Here is an 18,119-nt window from a genome sequence, read left to right as displayed (position 1 = left end):
GCAGAAAAAGTTTTGAGTTCAATTTCCTTTATCGTAGTCGACAATATATCAAGTAACAATTCAATATCAATCGACTTTTGACGTTTTATGTTTCGAAAGGAACTAAGAATATATTATTTTATAAATTTCGGCTTCTTTATATGGATAAAATAAACTAGAAGTTAAAGCAATATCATGCCTTGAGCGATCACACTCAACGTGATTGCCACGTGTATAATGTGTGCGTGACTTTAGATCATAGCGCATTTTATAAACTGATTCATTGCTTGACTGCTTACTTTTAAAAAGTCTTTTTAAACATGAGTTTTAAAGTATATATAATAACCAAACTTTTTGCAAGTAGATAAAGCTAATTAAAATTTATGCGCTACTGATTTCGTAGACAAAAACTGTACGTACTTCAAAAATTAATTTTAAAATTGTATTTTTACCGCATAATTAGAATACGTATAAGAACATAACCTATAAAATCCAATTAAAAATATTAAATTTAAATAATAAGGTAATACTTTATAATCGATAAACAGTAATGCATTTATTATTTATTGTTTATTTCAGGGTCCATTATCATGACCACTTTAAGTTATTATTAAATATTTCCTTATGAAAATGGACACTTGATTTATACTTAATCATATTGAGTATTTGAATATTTCTCCTATTTAGGACATGGCACCTTAAAAGTACATGCTAAAATAAATGTATTTCATCGTTGCAAAATAAAAACAAATTTAAAATCACATGTATATAATCATGATACATCATCTTAATAATAGGATAAGTATGTGTAATAAAACAATGTATATTTCACAACAGAAATGTATATTGTCCATTATCTACAACTTAAATAAATTAAAGCCTTTAAAAAAGTTGCTTAGTTTTATTTCTACTCATATAATAGCGCGATTAAAATTATGCGAATCAATAATAACGACTCTATTATACTCCCGATATCTTAATTTTAAACTTTATACACAAAGAACTTATCTTTGGGCACGACCAAAGTGGGCCTCTGCCTTAAATGTTAGCTTTCTTCATAATGTTTACATAATAGCAACTCCACGATTGTCAGAATAGGCCCCCAAATAAACTAAATTATTCTTTATCTCATAAATAGGCTCGTGGAGTGGCTCACGACCTTCAGAAAAATATCTTACGATATTATCAATATTATGTCCTGTGTTAGATGGTTCCTAAGTGGGGGAGCTATCATCCGAATGCCAACTTTTCCGGTGTTCGCTGGTGGCCTCGTCATAGCTTGGTGGTGGGGGGAGGCTGTCGCTCTTGGTCTTCGAAGGAGGTTTAGCCTGGACAGCCAGTTTGTCTTCTTCAGCTTCCTCTGGGATGGAGGCCCGGCGCCGAGGATCGAATTCGGAGAGAGCCGGCTGCGATATATTGTTCCGTTGACCGAGACCGACCAAGACGAGCTTTGGTGCGCTTTGTGCTTGCTGAAATTGTAATTATTGTGATTACTAGCTTAAACTGACCTACTAGTGGGCAATGGCTATTTAAATTATCGTGAAATGTCAAAATATTTTAAAATGCAAACCCAAAGAAAAATCTGCAAAACGTCGTCAGAAACGTAGGTTCCTAATTTTGATTGTAATATTTGAAATCACTTCAAAAATTCAAATACTCATCGCTATTTCATGGAACTTAATAATAAATTACACCCATATGTGCAATCGGTACTTTTAAAACACCTTAAGCCAGCACATGTAGATATATTAATTACTGCTATAAATTTAAAACACTACGTCACTGTTGGAAGATACAGTGAGCAAACAAAGGAATAACAAAGATCATAAGCAAGGTTTCGTGCTATTTGCCATTGTATCAGCTATGCCAATACATTTACAGCCTTCACAAATTACGTAGAGAAAAACTGCTTGTAAAATATTTGTCAATAACTTTAGAACGATATGTGTATTTGTACTTTTTTCTTCATTATCTATCAAGTCTAGGTAGGCAATATTTTATGATAGCAATGTTTTGAATTAGACTGTATTGTTATCAACACAAATACCTTTGAACACCTTGGAACCGTCACCTTAGTATTTGTTGACGGTATGTATCACTGCAGATACTGCAAAGGTTTCATTAACAATGCGCAGGGTTTTTGCCTTATCGAAAATAATTGCCCTCTAGCCAAGGAAAAGACTAGGCTGATATGATTGTCAAATATATCAGCCTAGTCTTTTCCCAAATACATATGTTGGGGTCGGCTTCAACTTTAACCAGCTTAGCCTAGTACCAGTATTTTATTAAAAGCGACTGCCCATTTGAACTCCTCAGCCCTGTTACCCCGGCAACACGATACACCTTAGTAAGACTGCTTGTCAGGCATTCTAGCTTCTATCTAGTCGGATCGTCTAAACAGGAGGAATAAGAGTCGTATGAAAATTACATTTCGATTCCATATTACGTGTCTTTGACCATTTACTGTGTCCATACGTTCGAATGCTTCTTCCAACGCCTATTACAAACCCTATTGCCTTATCACAACCATTGGTGACAAAGTCCACTTACCTTATAATGGTTTGAAGTTCTGTTGCTGTTGAGGCCAGGGTTCGAAATATGTCCTCTGCCGTGGTGATGGCTAATCTCAATGGCGGAACGGAGCATGTCCACTTTGGAAGCAGAGCCCTCGTAGTTGCTGCCTCGGCGCTGACTGTTGCTGCCACTGCGGCTACGGCAGTGCTCGTTGATGTCACCCTGGGAGAACTGGAAAAAAATATTAATTTTAGTGTCCTTATATCTATGCGATTATATTATCAATATTGTAGACAAAACTTATTCAATGTTTTCTTTAATGAAATCCCAAGTGTCCTATTACACGCTGGAAGTTAAAAATTTATTGACAAATAAAAATATTTTTTTTTAAATCTGTTTATCTCGTATATTATTTTAAATATATTATAGAAAATTAAAAGACATTTTTTAAGGGTGTTTGAGGATAGGTTATTATAAGATATTGTTATCTATAAAACCATCTCTTTTATACCCTTTTTTCAATATTACTAAATGGTGATCAGCGCTTGTGGAGTAATAAAGTTTATTTTATCGTTTCGTTTTACATTTTTATTTCAATATTAAACTTACCCTAGACCGTGAGCCTCTCGGCAGTGAATGTAGTGAGCCCAACGGATTGAATCGCGTGATCATATGCAGTCTCTCCAGAGATATCATCGTCTCCGCATCTTTCGTTAGTGGTTCAGCATTCAGTTTGTCACCTTCTCCACTTTCTGTTTAAAATAATATAACTTATAAATCCCCTAATTTTTCATCAATATGAAATTTTACGACATCACCGTAATATTGTTTTAATGAAATTGCCTGATGCCTTCAATAAACCTTACCATTATCAGGTTCACACGCATTTTCCATTCCAGTCATGTTGATGTTTTTGAGCCAGAAGTAATGCAATAGTCCATATAGTACGCCTCCGAGGAAAGCAATAAGACCCATGTAGCGGAATGCCTCTCTTGTGCCCAGAGTTGCAATGAGAAGACCACCGCCGAAACTACCACTACCTCTTCCTGCAATAAAATTGGATTATGTAGTAAAAAAATCCGTGGTAAAATTTGAAAAGTCATTACTTTCGGAACATGGAGGCAAGGTGAACAAGTTCTTTATAATGAACTCTCAAAGCACTTAGTCAACTTTACCTGAAATCCGAAGGTTTGTCTTTTAATAACTTTTATTGAAGAGCTTAGGACAGTCGATTTCGATTATACTCTCATATACGTGACATACAAATTACAAGTTTGGCAGTGGATTGGACGATTAAGGCATTATGCACTAATTTGGAATCAAATTTTAATTTTTTATTTCCAGCATTTGGATCGTAATAATTCAAAACAGAAGCGCTAAAGCTTTAGTAAAGCTTAAACAACTATTTTCGTATGACGTTATTGTTATCTGAATTCGAATTGTAACGTAAATTGTAATTGTGTGGTTTAGATTTCTTCCATATTTGTGTAAGGATGAGACGGCGAATTTTATCTTTCTACTAGCATTGTGTTTTCTTGTTTATATTCAGCTTAATTGTAATTTAGTATTGCTAATTTACTGTCTTAATTCCATTGGCAATAGCGTGATATTGTGGGCTATCAACCTCTTTGGTGTTATTTCGTTGTATGTTTTCTGTGTTCGACCTACAATTAGGAATAACTTACCAAGGCTGAAATGCGCCATTCCCAGTACACCAATCAGCGTTGCCAATAAACTCTTCGGGGCCAGCATTGCGCAATAAGTGGCGGCTGCCACCCACATCAAGTGCACCGATAAAGATTCCAGAGCTTCAAACGGGAAACACCACCACGAATTTCTGTTTGAAAAATAAGAATAGAATAGAACACAATTCAATTAGATAAACTTTTGTAATTCGGTCTTCCTTAGAGCTTATTTTTATCTTGCTTGATACATTAAAACCCTTCAATAATGATTAATGTATCTAATCTGTCACGGGATATAGATATTAAAATAACATTCAGAAAGACACGTAGTGAACGGTTTAAAGGGAGCAGAATTTTTAGCATCTGTCTTTCCATTTGCTACAAATTCATCTCTATATTTTCTACTATCTCTAATATTTGATTTATTTGATCCATTGTTCGCAACCGAGTCACTACATCACTATATCAGGTAAGTGTTTGCATTAGAGTCCTCCCACACACATCATTGTGCTCATAAACTTGACAATGTGGTGCCGTCATAAATACATTAATCTTGAAAATGGAGTTTTAATGCCTAAGGACACATCGTCGAGGTATAAATGGTATTATGTTTGCGTAACAGGCTGGTTCAGGAATACCACTCACATTTTCAAGTTCTGTAGTAATGAAAGTGGTTTTAGATCACTTTGAGTTACGAGGAAGTTTTTTTTTTATTGAAGGAAGCTGGTCATCACGTTATGAGTGTAGGATGGGATAAGAATCGTTTGTTACCAATGAGTTATTATTTAGATTACTTCGTTATGATAACGCAACCTTAAAGCATTTCCGCGTATGTATTTTATCTTGATGCTTCAGTATTCTTTATGCTCTTTTTTGTAAAATGACGGGTATCTGAACATATCACACCTTTTTATTTAATGGAAAAAAGCAGGGAATCTTGCAAATGTACTTAAACACTTATACAATTTTTAAAAAGAGTTTAAACATAAAGTTTTTAACTGTAATACGGCTATTAAACTCTGAATGCATTTTGCGAGGTAAATACTTTTATATTTATTTTGGTAAAGTTACTCGAACTTCACCAAAATAAATATAAAAGGCAAAAACAGGAACGCATGCCTGTTCACTTACCAATTGTGAATTAAGAACGAGTAAACTAAATAGACTAGTAGTAGTTAGATACTTACTCTATAAACGAGTAGCCAACGAGTCTCGCGGCGTGGGAGAAGAAGGCGACTATGATGACATTCACGTGGCCGATGCGCGCGGTGATGGCATCCGCGCCGTAGAGGAACGGGATACTACTCAGCGTGCCCACGGTCACGGTTATTCCTGGACATAACATGCACTCTACATAACAACAAGTACAACTACGAAAACATATCATGAAGATGCTAATTATATTAAACGTAGAATTGTCTGAGCGATGGGTTTATCAAACTCACCCAATAAAAAGTTTGGTGCACCTAATTCCTTCAAGTAAATAAACAAATACGACTCAATGAATCCCCAAAAGTTTCCTAAAGCAAACAGGAAGAATATGAAGATTATAATATGGGGCATTTTGATAATGTTGACTAAATCTCGTAATAAGTTATCAGCTGGTAGTTTAGCTCCGAGCGGCATCACAGCGACAGTCACAGCCGATATCAGAAGCAGCACGTCGTACGTGTAGAACGCAGCTGAATAGTCGGTGTAACCTGCAATCAACGAACCGATGTAAACATTAAGTAAAGCGCTATTGACATTAATGATAACGATTACAAGATGCCATACGCACCAACTTGTTTACTCCTCATATCAATAAGCATGCCAGTAATAGGTGAAAATATGGCCATCCCAATGCTAGAAAATAGACGCTCTCTACCAAAATCTCCGCCGTACTTTTGAATCATGGTCAAAGCTATAGGATCCATGATAGTGACCCCCGCTGATAACATGATGGTTCCCATAAATCTCAAGAAAAAGTAAATATAGAATGTCTTATCATCGCTTTCTTTATAATCCGGTGGGCACGTATCAGGGCCGCCTCTCCTGTAATATTCCAAAGATAATTTACCTTAAGATAGCTAACGTTTGTGTAAACTTTAGATAAATAATAAGTAAGTAGTTGCTTTACAAATAATATTATAATCAAATAGTGGTATTAGTAATTATGTGTGTTGCTACATTACCTGAAGTCACATTTTTGTACCATACAATCTGCAGATAAAATCTCGAGCCGCTGTTGGGAGAGTTTGGTCATGTTATGCAACATAACTAGGCCACCGCATCGTAGATCATCCTTGTCTAGAGCTGTTATATTAACTCCTTGCGCTATAAGCAATTTTTCGCCGAACCTTGATCTGAAATCTGTTACTTGATCGTCTTCGTCCTAAAACGTAATTTAATAAAAGTACGTGTAAGATTTTTCTATCCTGCTACAATTTATGGTAGTGACAATTTAGTGTTTATTTACCCTTTCCATTTCAATGCCAAGTTGCTCTTTCGGTTCTTCCAAATCGTCGTGTACTTCAATAAGAAAATACGCAGCATCGTTATAATCTTCATCGTCGGTTATATTTAAGTAACTGGAAAGAACAATATCGTTTATAGTACAACATTGACGTTTTGTTTCAAATTAACTCACTAGTTTATTTGCTTCATCTAGCCGTTTATTGGAATATCAAGAAACCTGAATCTAGTCCGTGAATTACACAAAACTATAAAATGTATTTAGAGTAGTTTTGTAAAGAAATTACTCTTGTTTGTCTGAAACTGTAGCTCACTCTTATCACAATATTTAACATGAGTAATAACGTAGTTAACATGATTACTGCTTCGTATTCAGAGTAACAAGATCCAAAGAAATGAATAATTCCAAATTTAATAAAATACATTACAATTTACCTCGCATTAGACAAATTCGGTGGTTGGATCTTATGACTGATATGGAAATCTAAATCGTCTTTATCGTCAGCGGGGTCAACGGCAGGGTTTTCCGTAGGTCTCGATAGTTGACAGTGGTCTACACAACGGTCCAGAACAAAATCAACAGTCTCATCTTCGCCCGGACACTCTCTGCTAGGACAAGGACTCCACCAAATCTAGAAAAAAATACCTTACAGAAAACTCAGAACTCAACGAATTTGGTTATTTTCTGGCATTGAACCAAATTACCAATTTCCACCAAACTTTAAGATGATAATGCAAAATTAAAAGGGTCCGAACGGATGAACCATTACCGCATTCAAGGGTAAAGTCCAACGTGCATAAATTTAGCTTAATTCCCTTAACTAATTCAAACATACAGGATCACAAGACACTACTAGTTAATTCGCCCTGGGCCGGATGACAGCGATTTGCTCAAATTCTTAGTTGTATGCTGTGTAAGTACGTAACAAGGTCCAATGTCTTAAGGGGTCGATTTCAAAACAAATTTATGTACCTCGACGCTATTCGTGATTGGATGTCGCATGACGTATGCAGATGGCATCATCCCCGGCGTCTCTTGATGAGGAATCAGCAACAGAGAATGATGGAAGGCCGCATTAAGAATTAGCGCAGTGATTACGACGGGTTTGTACTCCCCAAAGCGGTCCACCAGAAACCCTAAAACCATTAAAATCTCCTTAAGCTCCGCCTAGGGTTCGTGTTTTAATAAAAGAAATAGACTTACCAGTTATTGGTGGACTCAAAAATGTGGTAAACGGCAGCGCTAGATACACAAACGAAATTTCAGGCACAGTAAGTCCTATGCTCTGCATATGTATTGTCAAATACGGCAGGAGAGATGCAGTGGCTCCGTACATTACAAAAAGAGTCACTTTTAACATGATGAGGTTCGGGTTGATCCGCATCATGAGCATCAGCCTCCCCGCGCACCCCAGCTCCTCCTCACTGGCTTCGCCGTCCATGGTAGAATCGTCTTCACTATTTTTCTTCTCTTCAACAGACTTCGCCATTATTCGAATCACTCACAATCACATTTTCATAACGAAAGGATGTTTGTTCGTGGGCTATATCTTATCGACTGGCGCTCGATTCAGTAGCAAAGGCTGTCGGTGTTATGACGACTATTTACATAAGGGTTCTTCACCGAGTATTAATTTAAGTTGTAGTGTACCTACGTGTTCTGAGCCAACGGGAGAGCCAGGGAGGGTCCCGTGCTCCCGAGCGACTGCGGTGCGGTCAGCTCGCGGCGGACGTCGCTCGGCACACCAATTTACAAATAATAGCAAATTACCTTCGTTTAAGAAGTGTCACGGCGATTGGTGGGGATGTTGGCTAAATCGGCTGGCGATCCAAAGACCTTGTGGGTAATGGCTGGGGTCGGGGCGCTCGATCCTTTAGTTCCCGACATGAAGGCACGGATCGCGAATTAGCGCGAACTTTGCTGCTGCGCGCCCATTGTAAGTTGATTTCAATTCCATTTTTATTTTTTTACCGATAATATAAGTTTCTAGGTGATTCAAATTGCATGATGTTGAAATTAGATTACCTAAGTACTAACATTTAATACCTCGGTCGGTTCTGAAGAAAACATAATAAATAATATCAATGACTCGTTATTAAAATCAATTTCTTTTAAAATATCCTATCAATCTCAATTTCTTGCGAATGGAATTGGCTTTATGATGGAAATAAAATCGAATTCAGTTTTGATTTAAGAATTTATATCTAAAAATTGTGTAATTTGTAGGGAAAATTCTTTAAATATGTAGGTAGGTATTTTTAATTGCTTCTTTATTATCCCTAGACGCGACAAAAGAGGTGTTTATTTAAAGAAAATAAAATATACAAAAACAAGTTTTAATTTTATTAAGCTAAGAAAAGGTAAAAATCGCTACGCAGAATTAATAAAATCATTTATTTTTTAGAACTTAAACATGTTAAAGACGAGTACAGATCTTGATCATTTTTTGTTCACAAGATTTACAAAATTCTTATTTACGTACTAGATAAAGGTTTTTTTTAGATTTATTTATTGTAAATTTTGAAATGCATCGTAATGGTCAAATTAAACATGACACGTACATAATTATATTACGATCTTCACTTCATAAACAACGCCATCTGTTATGGAATAGCAGAAAACATTATTTTGTATTGTGTAAGTAAACATAAAACAGAAGCGTTATTAAATTTAAATGAATTCTCCGTTTAAGATATTATCATACTTATAAAATAATGAAAAAGAGTTTGTTTTCATCAATTTTTATTGAACTCATAAGCGCTCACATTTTCATAAGTGTTGCCAGCAAAATAAAAGAATATGTCCCTTAAAGTGTTTTTTTCAAAAAAATATGTTTTGCGTTAGAAGAAAATGTTATTTAACCCGATAATGAGGACTTATCTATTATTTCTTTATTTTTAATCCACAATTTAAATCAATATGGGTCATTGTTAAAATATAGTCAAGCAAAACCATTTTTGTTTGAACGCTATAATTATTACATTAATATTATTTAGCATAATATAATCTAATGGCGCAAATAGTTAACAAATCCAGTGATCTACTGCCATCTAGCGACCATAAACATCGACTAAAACTAAATCGTCTAGAATGTCTATAGTCTACTGCAAATTGTCAACCATAATGCATTGCGCATAAATGGCCGCCATGTTGCTGCCGTCTGAAAGATGTTCGCAACTGTGTGTGTTTACTAATGAATTTTAAGAACTTAAATAGTTAAATTACTGTGTTTGTGAAATTGTGAGTGTACAATGGTTTTATATTTCATGTATTATAGTGATTGAAAGGTCTATCAAATGTCTCTGAAGCCAATAAACAGTGAAATTTTCTTTAGATAGTCATTCGGTTCGGACGGCATAATGGCTGACAATCTGATTCAAAAGTCACATAAAACTAGTGAGAAAAACAAGTATAACAACGTTGTTCACCGTACGACGAGTGAATCTCTTCGACTGAACGAGTCGGAGAAGGGAGTGACTCACCCGACGAGTCTGCAAGCCGCCCATAACCCAAGGAAAATATCTTCATTTCAGATCACCAGTGTGACGGTCGGCTCTCGAGTGAGCACTGATGCTGGCGAGGACTCCGCCGACGATCTTGATGAATCTCACACCGACGACATATCGAGAGTGACTGACATTGAGAATGAAACGCCTAGTTATTCCGAGGATACCTTTTCGAAAGATGATGTGTTCTACAACGCGTCGAGTGCATCATTAGGTTGCGCCCCCGTCATCCCGACCAGCTCGCAGTACGGTCTCGCGATTGTCGGTCAAGACAACGCTAACAACCAGATAGGAGGAGCAGTGCCAAATAGTAATAATACAGAAGGGTCTGACATGCATGTCAGTGTTACAAACGCCGGAACTGGCAGCATTATCAATCTCATAGGAAATGCTAAACCCCAAGAAGGTATGAAAGAAATACAAGAACATGTTAGGAATGAACGGTTTAAAGTTGTGAAAATTGAGAGCACGGAACCTTTCCGTAGGGGTCGATGGATGTGCATGGATTACTTGGATCACACTACTACTCAGCAGAATGCACCTATCACATTAAACAATAACTTGGATGTGACGGAGACTAATGCGCTGCAGGCTCCTGACAGTGGTGTGGTGATTAATGATAGTCAGCATGATGAAGTGTCCAATGATCTGACTAATAAAGGGCCTAAAGACATGCAAGGTAATGCACCGTCTGTGCAGCAGCTGGAACAAACTCTTCAGAAACAATTTCCTATGGCTTCCCCTGGGCAATCATTGACCCAGCCTATTAATGTAGTACAGCAACAAATGCAGCCTGTTTCTCAGTCAGTATCAGTGCAGTCACCACCTTTAGAAATGCCACAACAGATGCCAAATCCAAACATGCAGGCGAATCAGCAAGTGGGACAGCAACACCCTCAAAGTATGACACACATCACTTTGCAAAATGCTGCACAAAATCATCCGCAGCAGACGCAACAACAACAAGTGCAACAAATCCCGCAAAGTTTTCCTCAACATCAGTTACAACAGGTCATAGCCCAATCTCAGGGCATGGCAATGCAACAGATTCCAATGCACCAGCAAATGCCGCAGCAGATGCAACAGATACCTAATCAGCAAATGCAGCAAATGAGTCAACACATGCCTCAGGCACAAATACCTAATATGCCACAGATGCAGCAACAAATGCCTCAAATGCAGGCAATGCCCAATCAAGGACAGATCCCTCAAGTGGCTACTCAGCAACCTCAGATGCAACAAATGCAAATGCAGCAAATACAAGGCCAGCCAAATCCTCAAATACATATGCAACAGACACAAATGTCCAACATGGGTCAAGCTCACCACCTGCAGGGACAGCAGACAATGGGTGCGCAACAACCCCAACTTCAGCATTTGCCTAGCCAAGCTCAGATACAAGCTCTGCAAAATCAACAAATACCTAATCATATTCAACAAATGCAGATGCCTTCTCAACTCACTGGAGCTAATCAACAGATTCAACAAATGCAGCCTCAAATGCATCAGCTGCCATCACAGCCCCAGCAGTCAGTGGTCCCTGGCATGCACCCTCAAATGCAACAGCCGGGGATGTCAGGAGTACAGCAACAATACAATCAAGCGGTTAATCAACAGTCTCAGCAAGCTCAGTCCATGATTAATGCGAGTATGCCTTCATCACAACAGCAGATGGTACAGCCTCAACATAGTGTTCCTCAATACCATGCTCAACAATCACAGATGAGTCAACAAGGCCAAACAATGCCACAAGAGGTGCTCACATCTATTGTTACATCACAGCAAGGTGCAACCCTTCCTTCTAATCTTCAACCTATGCCTTCGCAACCACAAGGCTCAACATTGCCTGCGAATCTCCAAAGTCTTGCTGGTCAACAGCAGCCTACAACAGTGCACACTATTGCTCCTCAGCAAGGGAATGTGCCTCAAGGGAACATGCAGATGATGGCTGCGGCTCCACAGAATATGCAGATGACTCTAGACGGGAATCAGCCTAGTATGCAGATACCCGCCTCAGATTCTATATTCATGCAGCCAACGAATGTCGGTCAGCAAATGCCAGTCGGCCAGCACATGGGGCAACAAAACCTGTTGCCGCAGCAGGTAGGCGGGCAGGGTCAAATGGGCGGCGTGCAATACGTCGCCAACCAGCCGGTGGCGCAGGTGTCAATGGCACACCAGAACATTCCGATGTCTATGCAGCCAAGCATGCCGGTCGGTATGGGCGGCGGGGTTCACCCGAACGTGGTGCAGTCCCAGACCAGCATGGGTCTGGGCTATGGCGGCGTGGTGCCAGTCATGTCGCAGAGTAGTGTCGCGCCAGTGGAGGCGACCGTGTCGGGGACTAACTCGCCGGTGGTGTCGATGCCGGTGAGTTCTACTGCGTACGTGGCGAACACGGCGCAGCCGGGCCATGACAGTCAGGGCTTCGGTAGCCCAGTTAGTGCGGTGTCTCACGCGATCAGTGGCGCAGTGATGAGCAGTGTGAATGTGAATGCGTGTGATAATGGTGCTCCAGATGTGTCCACCGATACGCTGCAGGCCGGCGACACCGGGGATGGCAAGGATGAGCCGCAAGCTGCTCCACCGCCAGAGGATGAAAGGTCAGTTGGTTTTCAAGCTATGTGCTTAAATAAGTACCAGACGCATAATGTTGCATTTTACATATAATTAAACTACACTCTTATCCTGTCCTTAAATGTCAAGGGCGGACTATAGGAGTATGCCCACTATCAATCAGAATACAGACTTGCTATTTAAATATTTGTAATTTTCCCTGTCTGCATTACACTCACTGCATGCGGATAGATAGAATTATAATTTTTGGCATTTTTCCATTTGCCTGAGAAACTACATGCTTATAACTTTAAACTGCTATGGTTGTAACTACTCCAATAATAACATTTACTTTGAAAATTTGGAATTGGGGTGAATAAAAATAAGTAAGTAGATAAAAATTACTAAACTGGTTCCTAAAAATTTAATGAGCTAATCAGAATAATATTATGTTTTTTTTTCTGCTGCTCTTAACATCAGTTCCAGCTTAAGTTATTGGGTACTATAAAAAATAAAATTCTTGGAGTAGTTGCGTTTTAGTTAAGTTTTTGTTTCTTATAACATTTTTTTTATTTCAAACAGAACTATTTCTACTTTACCCAACTAGGTAATTAAGATATTAAAATTAAATTGAGTAGAATGTTTCATAAAAACAAAAGGCCTGCAGTCCAAGTTGTGAGTCAACCAATTAAAATTCAACACCAGTAGCAGCCCTAAGATAATTTAAACATTGGACAGCTCATCAAAAAATCCATCAATGTCTTAACTTAGCCCGTGCGGATAGCGACAGAACTTGCAAACGGCTGGAAGTGGCGAATCCATGTCTATTTGCGAAAATAACTCATCCGTAGACAATGGTGGTTGTTTTCGTTGCTTTCGGTTGGTGCTCGCACCGTCGCCGAGCGGAATCCGACGTCTCTTTGATGCTGTTTATTTGCGCTTCGTCCTGCGACCAGCGACATAAATAGGTGGTTGACACGTACGGTGCATGGTGCGCGCCGGTATGCCGGTGACTCACGCGCATCGCACCCGATCTACTGCCTGGCTAAAAAAGTGAGCGTGTCGTGCGTTCTTTTTCGTCTGGTCTGCTCGTCGATACATTTACTTTTTGTTTGCACTAGAGTTCTCAACATCTTGTCGCTAAAATCCCGCATTTAATCTAATGCCATTTTAAGTCCGAAATTTTATATTGTATTTGGTTTTTATTGGTAGTGATAAGGTAGTAATTGAGGTCACGTTGTTTGGTTTGGTTGGACACTGTAACTTGACCACATTCCTTAAGTATCACTGAGCTAAACCACGAATTAACTTACGCCGCTAAAGACTTCCTCATGTATTCATGACACGAAGCCGCAAAGGAGTTGGTATAGGCGCCAGCGCACCGACGTCACTGGCGTCGTTGGTAATCGAGTAGAGAATCGAAGGCCGTGAAACCCGAACCTTCCATTCGCTTCTGATCGACTCACATGCCCTACCATTTGTGCTTAAAATAGGTTCAACTAAGTGCTAAGTTATGATGTTATGATATACTTCAGGACTAATTAAAAGTTTTTGGAATTTTTATAAAGTATTTTGAACGATGTTGTTTTGTTTCTGGGCATAGTACTTAAAAATAGCAGTTATGTCAGCTCCCGTTATTTTATTGCTTGTAAAGATTCCTCGAGTTTTTTCAATAGCCCATTGTCTAAACGTACTGTTTTTGAACTCCTGTCCATTCATGGAATCATTGTCATGTACGACAGCTCCGCGGACGGAATCGATCACTTTTTACGTTTTATAGATAGCTGTAGCTACCGCTTTAAGCTAAAAGAAAAAAATGTAGTTTTTTTACTTGTATCTTGTACTAGATGTGGCAAATCTCAGAAAACTATTAAACACAATATTGTTATTCTACAAGTGATTAATAAAGCAATACGTAATAGGGCGTAGTAATTCCATTGTTAAATCAGGTCGTAGTATTTATTATCTCAATGTACAAGCGCTCTAATCGCGAGAACTATTGACCTGATTTTAATGGATTTTCATTATTCATAATTGGATGATTTATCAGATGTAAACTACGAGGTAGATCTACAAATAATTGACAATACACTTGTTTTACTTAACTAAATTATTACATTCTAACAATTTCATTCAAAGTAGAAAGCTAAATAATCGTAAATACCAACTAAGACCATGTTTATAGTCTTCGCTTAAATTGATCTTTGAATCAATTAATTTAATGTTACGTGCGAGCCAAGTAGATTTCTAACCCACTTATTAATGTAACACACTTATCTCGTTACATTACTAAGTGCGACTGTTCTGATAGTGGCTGTTTAAGTGAAAATGGAACAACTGCCTTATTATGGATCAACAGATACTATCCAGATTCTTTCTTTTGGATTTAATAGATATTCGCAACTGTCAATTGGAGAGAAATATCGGCGTGTACATTTTCTACCTCGCGGTGCAATCTATTGGCGTGCTTATATTGGTGAAAGTGGATGCACAAAATGCCTTCTTTGCAGCGATCTGCGCGGTGAACATTGTCAAATAAAGCGGCCATTTGTAAAAAAAAATGTGGGCGTGTTTTAAAACTTAGTAATTTCGGTTGAAACAAGTTTGGCGATTTTATGAGTTCTTGAATTTTATTGGTATTACATGCTTTATGTCATAATTGATTTGAACGTTTAAAACAAGTTTTGAACAATTAATTTGATTATAACAATCAACGGTCTGGTGTTGCGTAATCGGGTGCCTTTAGGACCGTGTGGGTGTATCCTAATCGTGATATATTTAAAACGTCATCCTTTCAGTAAAGCGACCACTGAATCAATTTAACGAATCAAATCGTCACACATGCTCGTATGCGATAACAATTTATGAAGTCATCCGATCGCCATAATTTTTCCATTGGTGCAGTGTAGATAGTGTTAAGTTCGATGCTAACGTGTTACGTCACAGCGGTCGAGTGGAGTGTCACCATTGAATATTCTGCGATAACTATATCGCGTTAGTTTGTTGTCAAACAAACAGCTGTAGGTCGGCGGTGCGTGACGCTGGCGCGCCTCGCAAGGACGCCGAGGGCTCGAAAAAACCGCCGAGGCGACTCGTGCACACCGTGTGACTATTTTTCATCTGGTGGTCGACACAAAAAATATTGATTTTTTGCACAATATTGAGGCAGTTCTTGTGGCCCCGACAAAGTGTCGAATACTGCGCAGTATCATGTCATTGTACTAATAGCCAATAGACTAGCGTTGTAAATACAATTTAATGTTTATTTTAGGGTTGTTGCACAAAGCGTTTCAATTCTGAATTACTTGTCGAAGTTCTAGAATTGATTGCAAGTTTAACATAGACCAAAATATCTAATGATCCATAAATATTTTGAAGTTGTCAGTTCGCTTTATTAGGCATGCTCAGCGGCTAAATTGTTATATCAATATTAATCTAGCAAAACTAGTATTTCCATCGGATTGGATTGAGAGTTGTGCAAATTCTGTGTTAAAAAAAAAGAAGGTACTTACGTATGTTACGTAATTTCTAAGGCACTAATTAACAACTAGCTGGAAATAAACTAAAATATTCTGTTAAAAGTAAAAAGTAAAAAAAAATAACTATGGAATTTAGTAGTAGCCAGAATTTTACTTGAGCTTACATTGTTTGCATTGCTTCGTACTAAACTTCCTATTTATGTTTTCATATGAACAAATTCCTTCACGTTTACATGGTGTAGCAAAAGAAATGTAATAAACTAATGGCCCTCCATAATCTCACCTCTATAAAGTTTGTTGACTGATAATGCATAATGATAATACAGCTCAACGAACTGTTCTCCGTGATATGGAAACTATTAACAATTCCAAATATCGATAAGATAATGATTTATTGCAATTAAACGTGTACTGTATGTACTGGCTATAAATTTTAAGGCCACTTTTATGGCCGATATGCGCTGTCCTGCACAATCACCTTATTTAAATTCAGTTAACATTTAGTGTTAGATTATAATGATCACACACGATTATAATGCTTATCCGCTAAAATATGGATGCCTCGGTTTGAACAGTTTCGTGCAAATAATTAAACCAGTCGAGAGGCCGATGGACTGGTTGTTCTCACGTGCATTCCGCGAATACTTCCACGCTAGCTAATTAGCGCTGTGACCTCAGATTGAACAAAATAATTAACAAACGTTTATCAGACGATATCATTTAATAAATCAAACATATAAGTGTTATAGCGCTAAATATTCAGCAAACTACAATCTTTGATCAATACCACAAAATCTTATTTAAATTTACTTTTAAGTTATGTAAAGGAATCACGTCATTCCATTACATAATTTAACAACTGTCAACTGTGACAGACAAGCATGAAAACTGTGACCAAACTTATCGAAGTGGTGTTAAATTTCCAATAAAATGATATCTTTGATTGTTCACTGATATATTATTGATTATCTAGTAATCTTGCATAGTTTGTTACCTACCAAGTTGGCATTATCAAAATACTCTAAATTATACCCACGGCTAAGATAAAGTTGAGATAAATTAGTGTCAAGATTTGATTGCAAGAGTCAAATACGAAACGTCGTAAGTAATTTTAGATTATACGCATAATAATAGTTCAAAACAAATATTATGACACGCGAGTAGTGTAGTTAAGTTCAATAATCTGATAAACGACATAAAATATAACCGAGCTATTGGAAATTGCGAAGCGATGCGTGTTGACCTCTGTACCAGAACAATATTTCTAATTATAAACCTTTATCGTTCTTTGTTTTCGAAATGTTATAAACTTGACAGTGGATGTGGCGTTTAAATTATGTCTATAATATTATTATATTAGTGATTCATTGACTCTCAAAGACCACCAAGAATTATTATTGAGAGTTGTAATATAGAAAAGTAATTCCGATTTTTCCCATGTGTGTAGTATATTCGTGCCTTTTTATATAGTCCATGTCATAAATTCTTAGTTCTACTGCCCGTTATTAAGCAGTTTTTTTTTAAATTTATAATGTAGTGTTTCATAAACTTGGTTATAACTGTTATTGATATGTAGTGCACCGGTCAGTTATTTTAACTTAGTGAGTAAACCCTACAAAATCATACTCTAACCGATTCTTTCTGGATGCTTAAAACATGAATCTTTGGACTTCATAAATCTCAGATTTCTTTTTAAAGATATAATATTGTTAATGTAAGCATCAGTATCCGAAATGTTTATGACTTAACTTGCTATAAATAGTTAATATGGTTTTAATGATTATAATTTTGACCTAAAAAATTTAAGCAACCTAAGTCATATAGCTCCATGCAATGAAAGATACGTCATAGGTGCTTAATTGATTTGTTTATTACGTTAAGTAATATGAGTCTAAATCAAATATTCTCAAGTGCTTATGATATCCTATTTTCGAAATACTTACGC

General features: G+C 37.5%; 2 protein-coding genes across 3 annotated transcripts in view; one reads left to right on the top strand and one right to left on the bottom strand.

The window, feature by feature from the left end:
* Window positions 1-732: 732 nt before the first annotated feature.
* Window positions 733-8,569, bottom strand: LOC113496690. Its single transcript, XM_026875994.1, has 13 exons — window positions 7,837-8,569; window positions 7,606-7,769; window positions 7,068-7,264; window positions 6,637-6,748; window positions 6,353-6,552; window positions 5,959-6,212; window positions 5,624-5,878; window positions 5,366-5,510; window positions 4,179-4,330; window positions 3,360-3,539; window positions 3,103-3,245; window positions 2,530-2,724; window positions 733-1,448 (listed from the first exon to the last, which is right to left on the bottom strand). The coding sequence occupies exons 1-13, from the start codon at window positions 8,120-8,122 to the stop codon at window positions 1,194-1,196; spliced, it is 2,538 nt and encodes an 845-aa protein (XP_026731795.1). The 5' UTR covers window positions 8,123-8,569; the 3' UTR covers window positions 733-1,193.
* Window positions 8,570-9,754: 1,185 nt separating this feature from the next.
* Window positions 9,755-18,119, top strand: part of LOC113496689 (protein bunched, class 2/F/G isoform-like) — a 65,395-nt gene continuing 57,030 nt past the window's right edge. For both annotated transcript variants that reach the window (XM_026875992.1, XM_026875993.1), the window contains exon 1: window positions 9,755-12,742. In XM_026875992.1, coding sequence (XP_026731793.1) covers window positions 9,993-12,742 — 2,750 coding nt within the window. In that variant the 5' untranslated portion in view covers window positions 9,755-9,992. The remainder of the gene's footprint in view (window positions 12,743-18,119) is intronic.

Source organism: Trichoplusia ni, chromosome 8 (assembly GCF_003590095.1).
Source record: "Trichoplusia ni isolate ovarian cell line Hi5 chromosome 8, tn1, whole genome shotgun sequence".
Classification (NCBI taxonomy): domain Eukaryota; kingdom Metazoa; phylum Arthropoda; class Insecta; order Lepidoptera; family Noctuidae; genus Trichoplusia; species Trichoplusia ni.
This window is presented reverse-complemented; position numbering and strand designations above follow the sequence as displayed.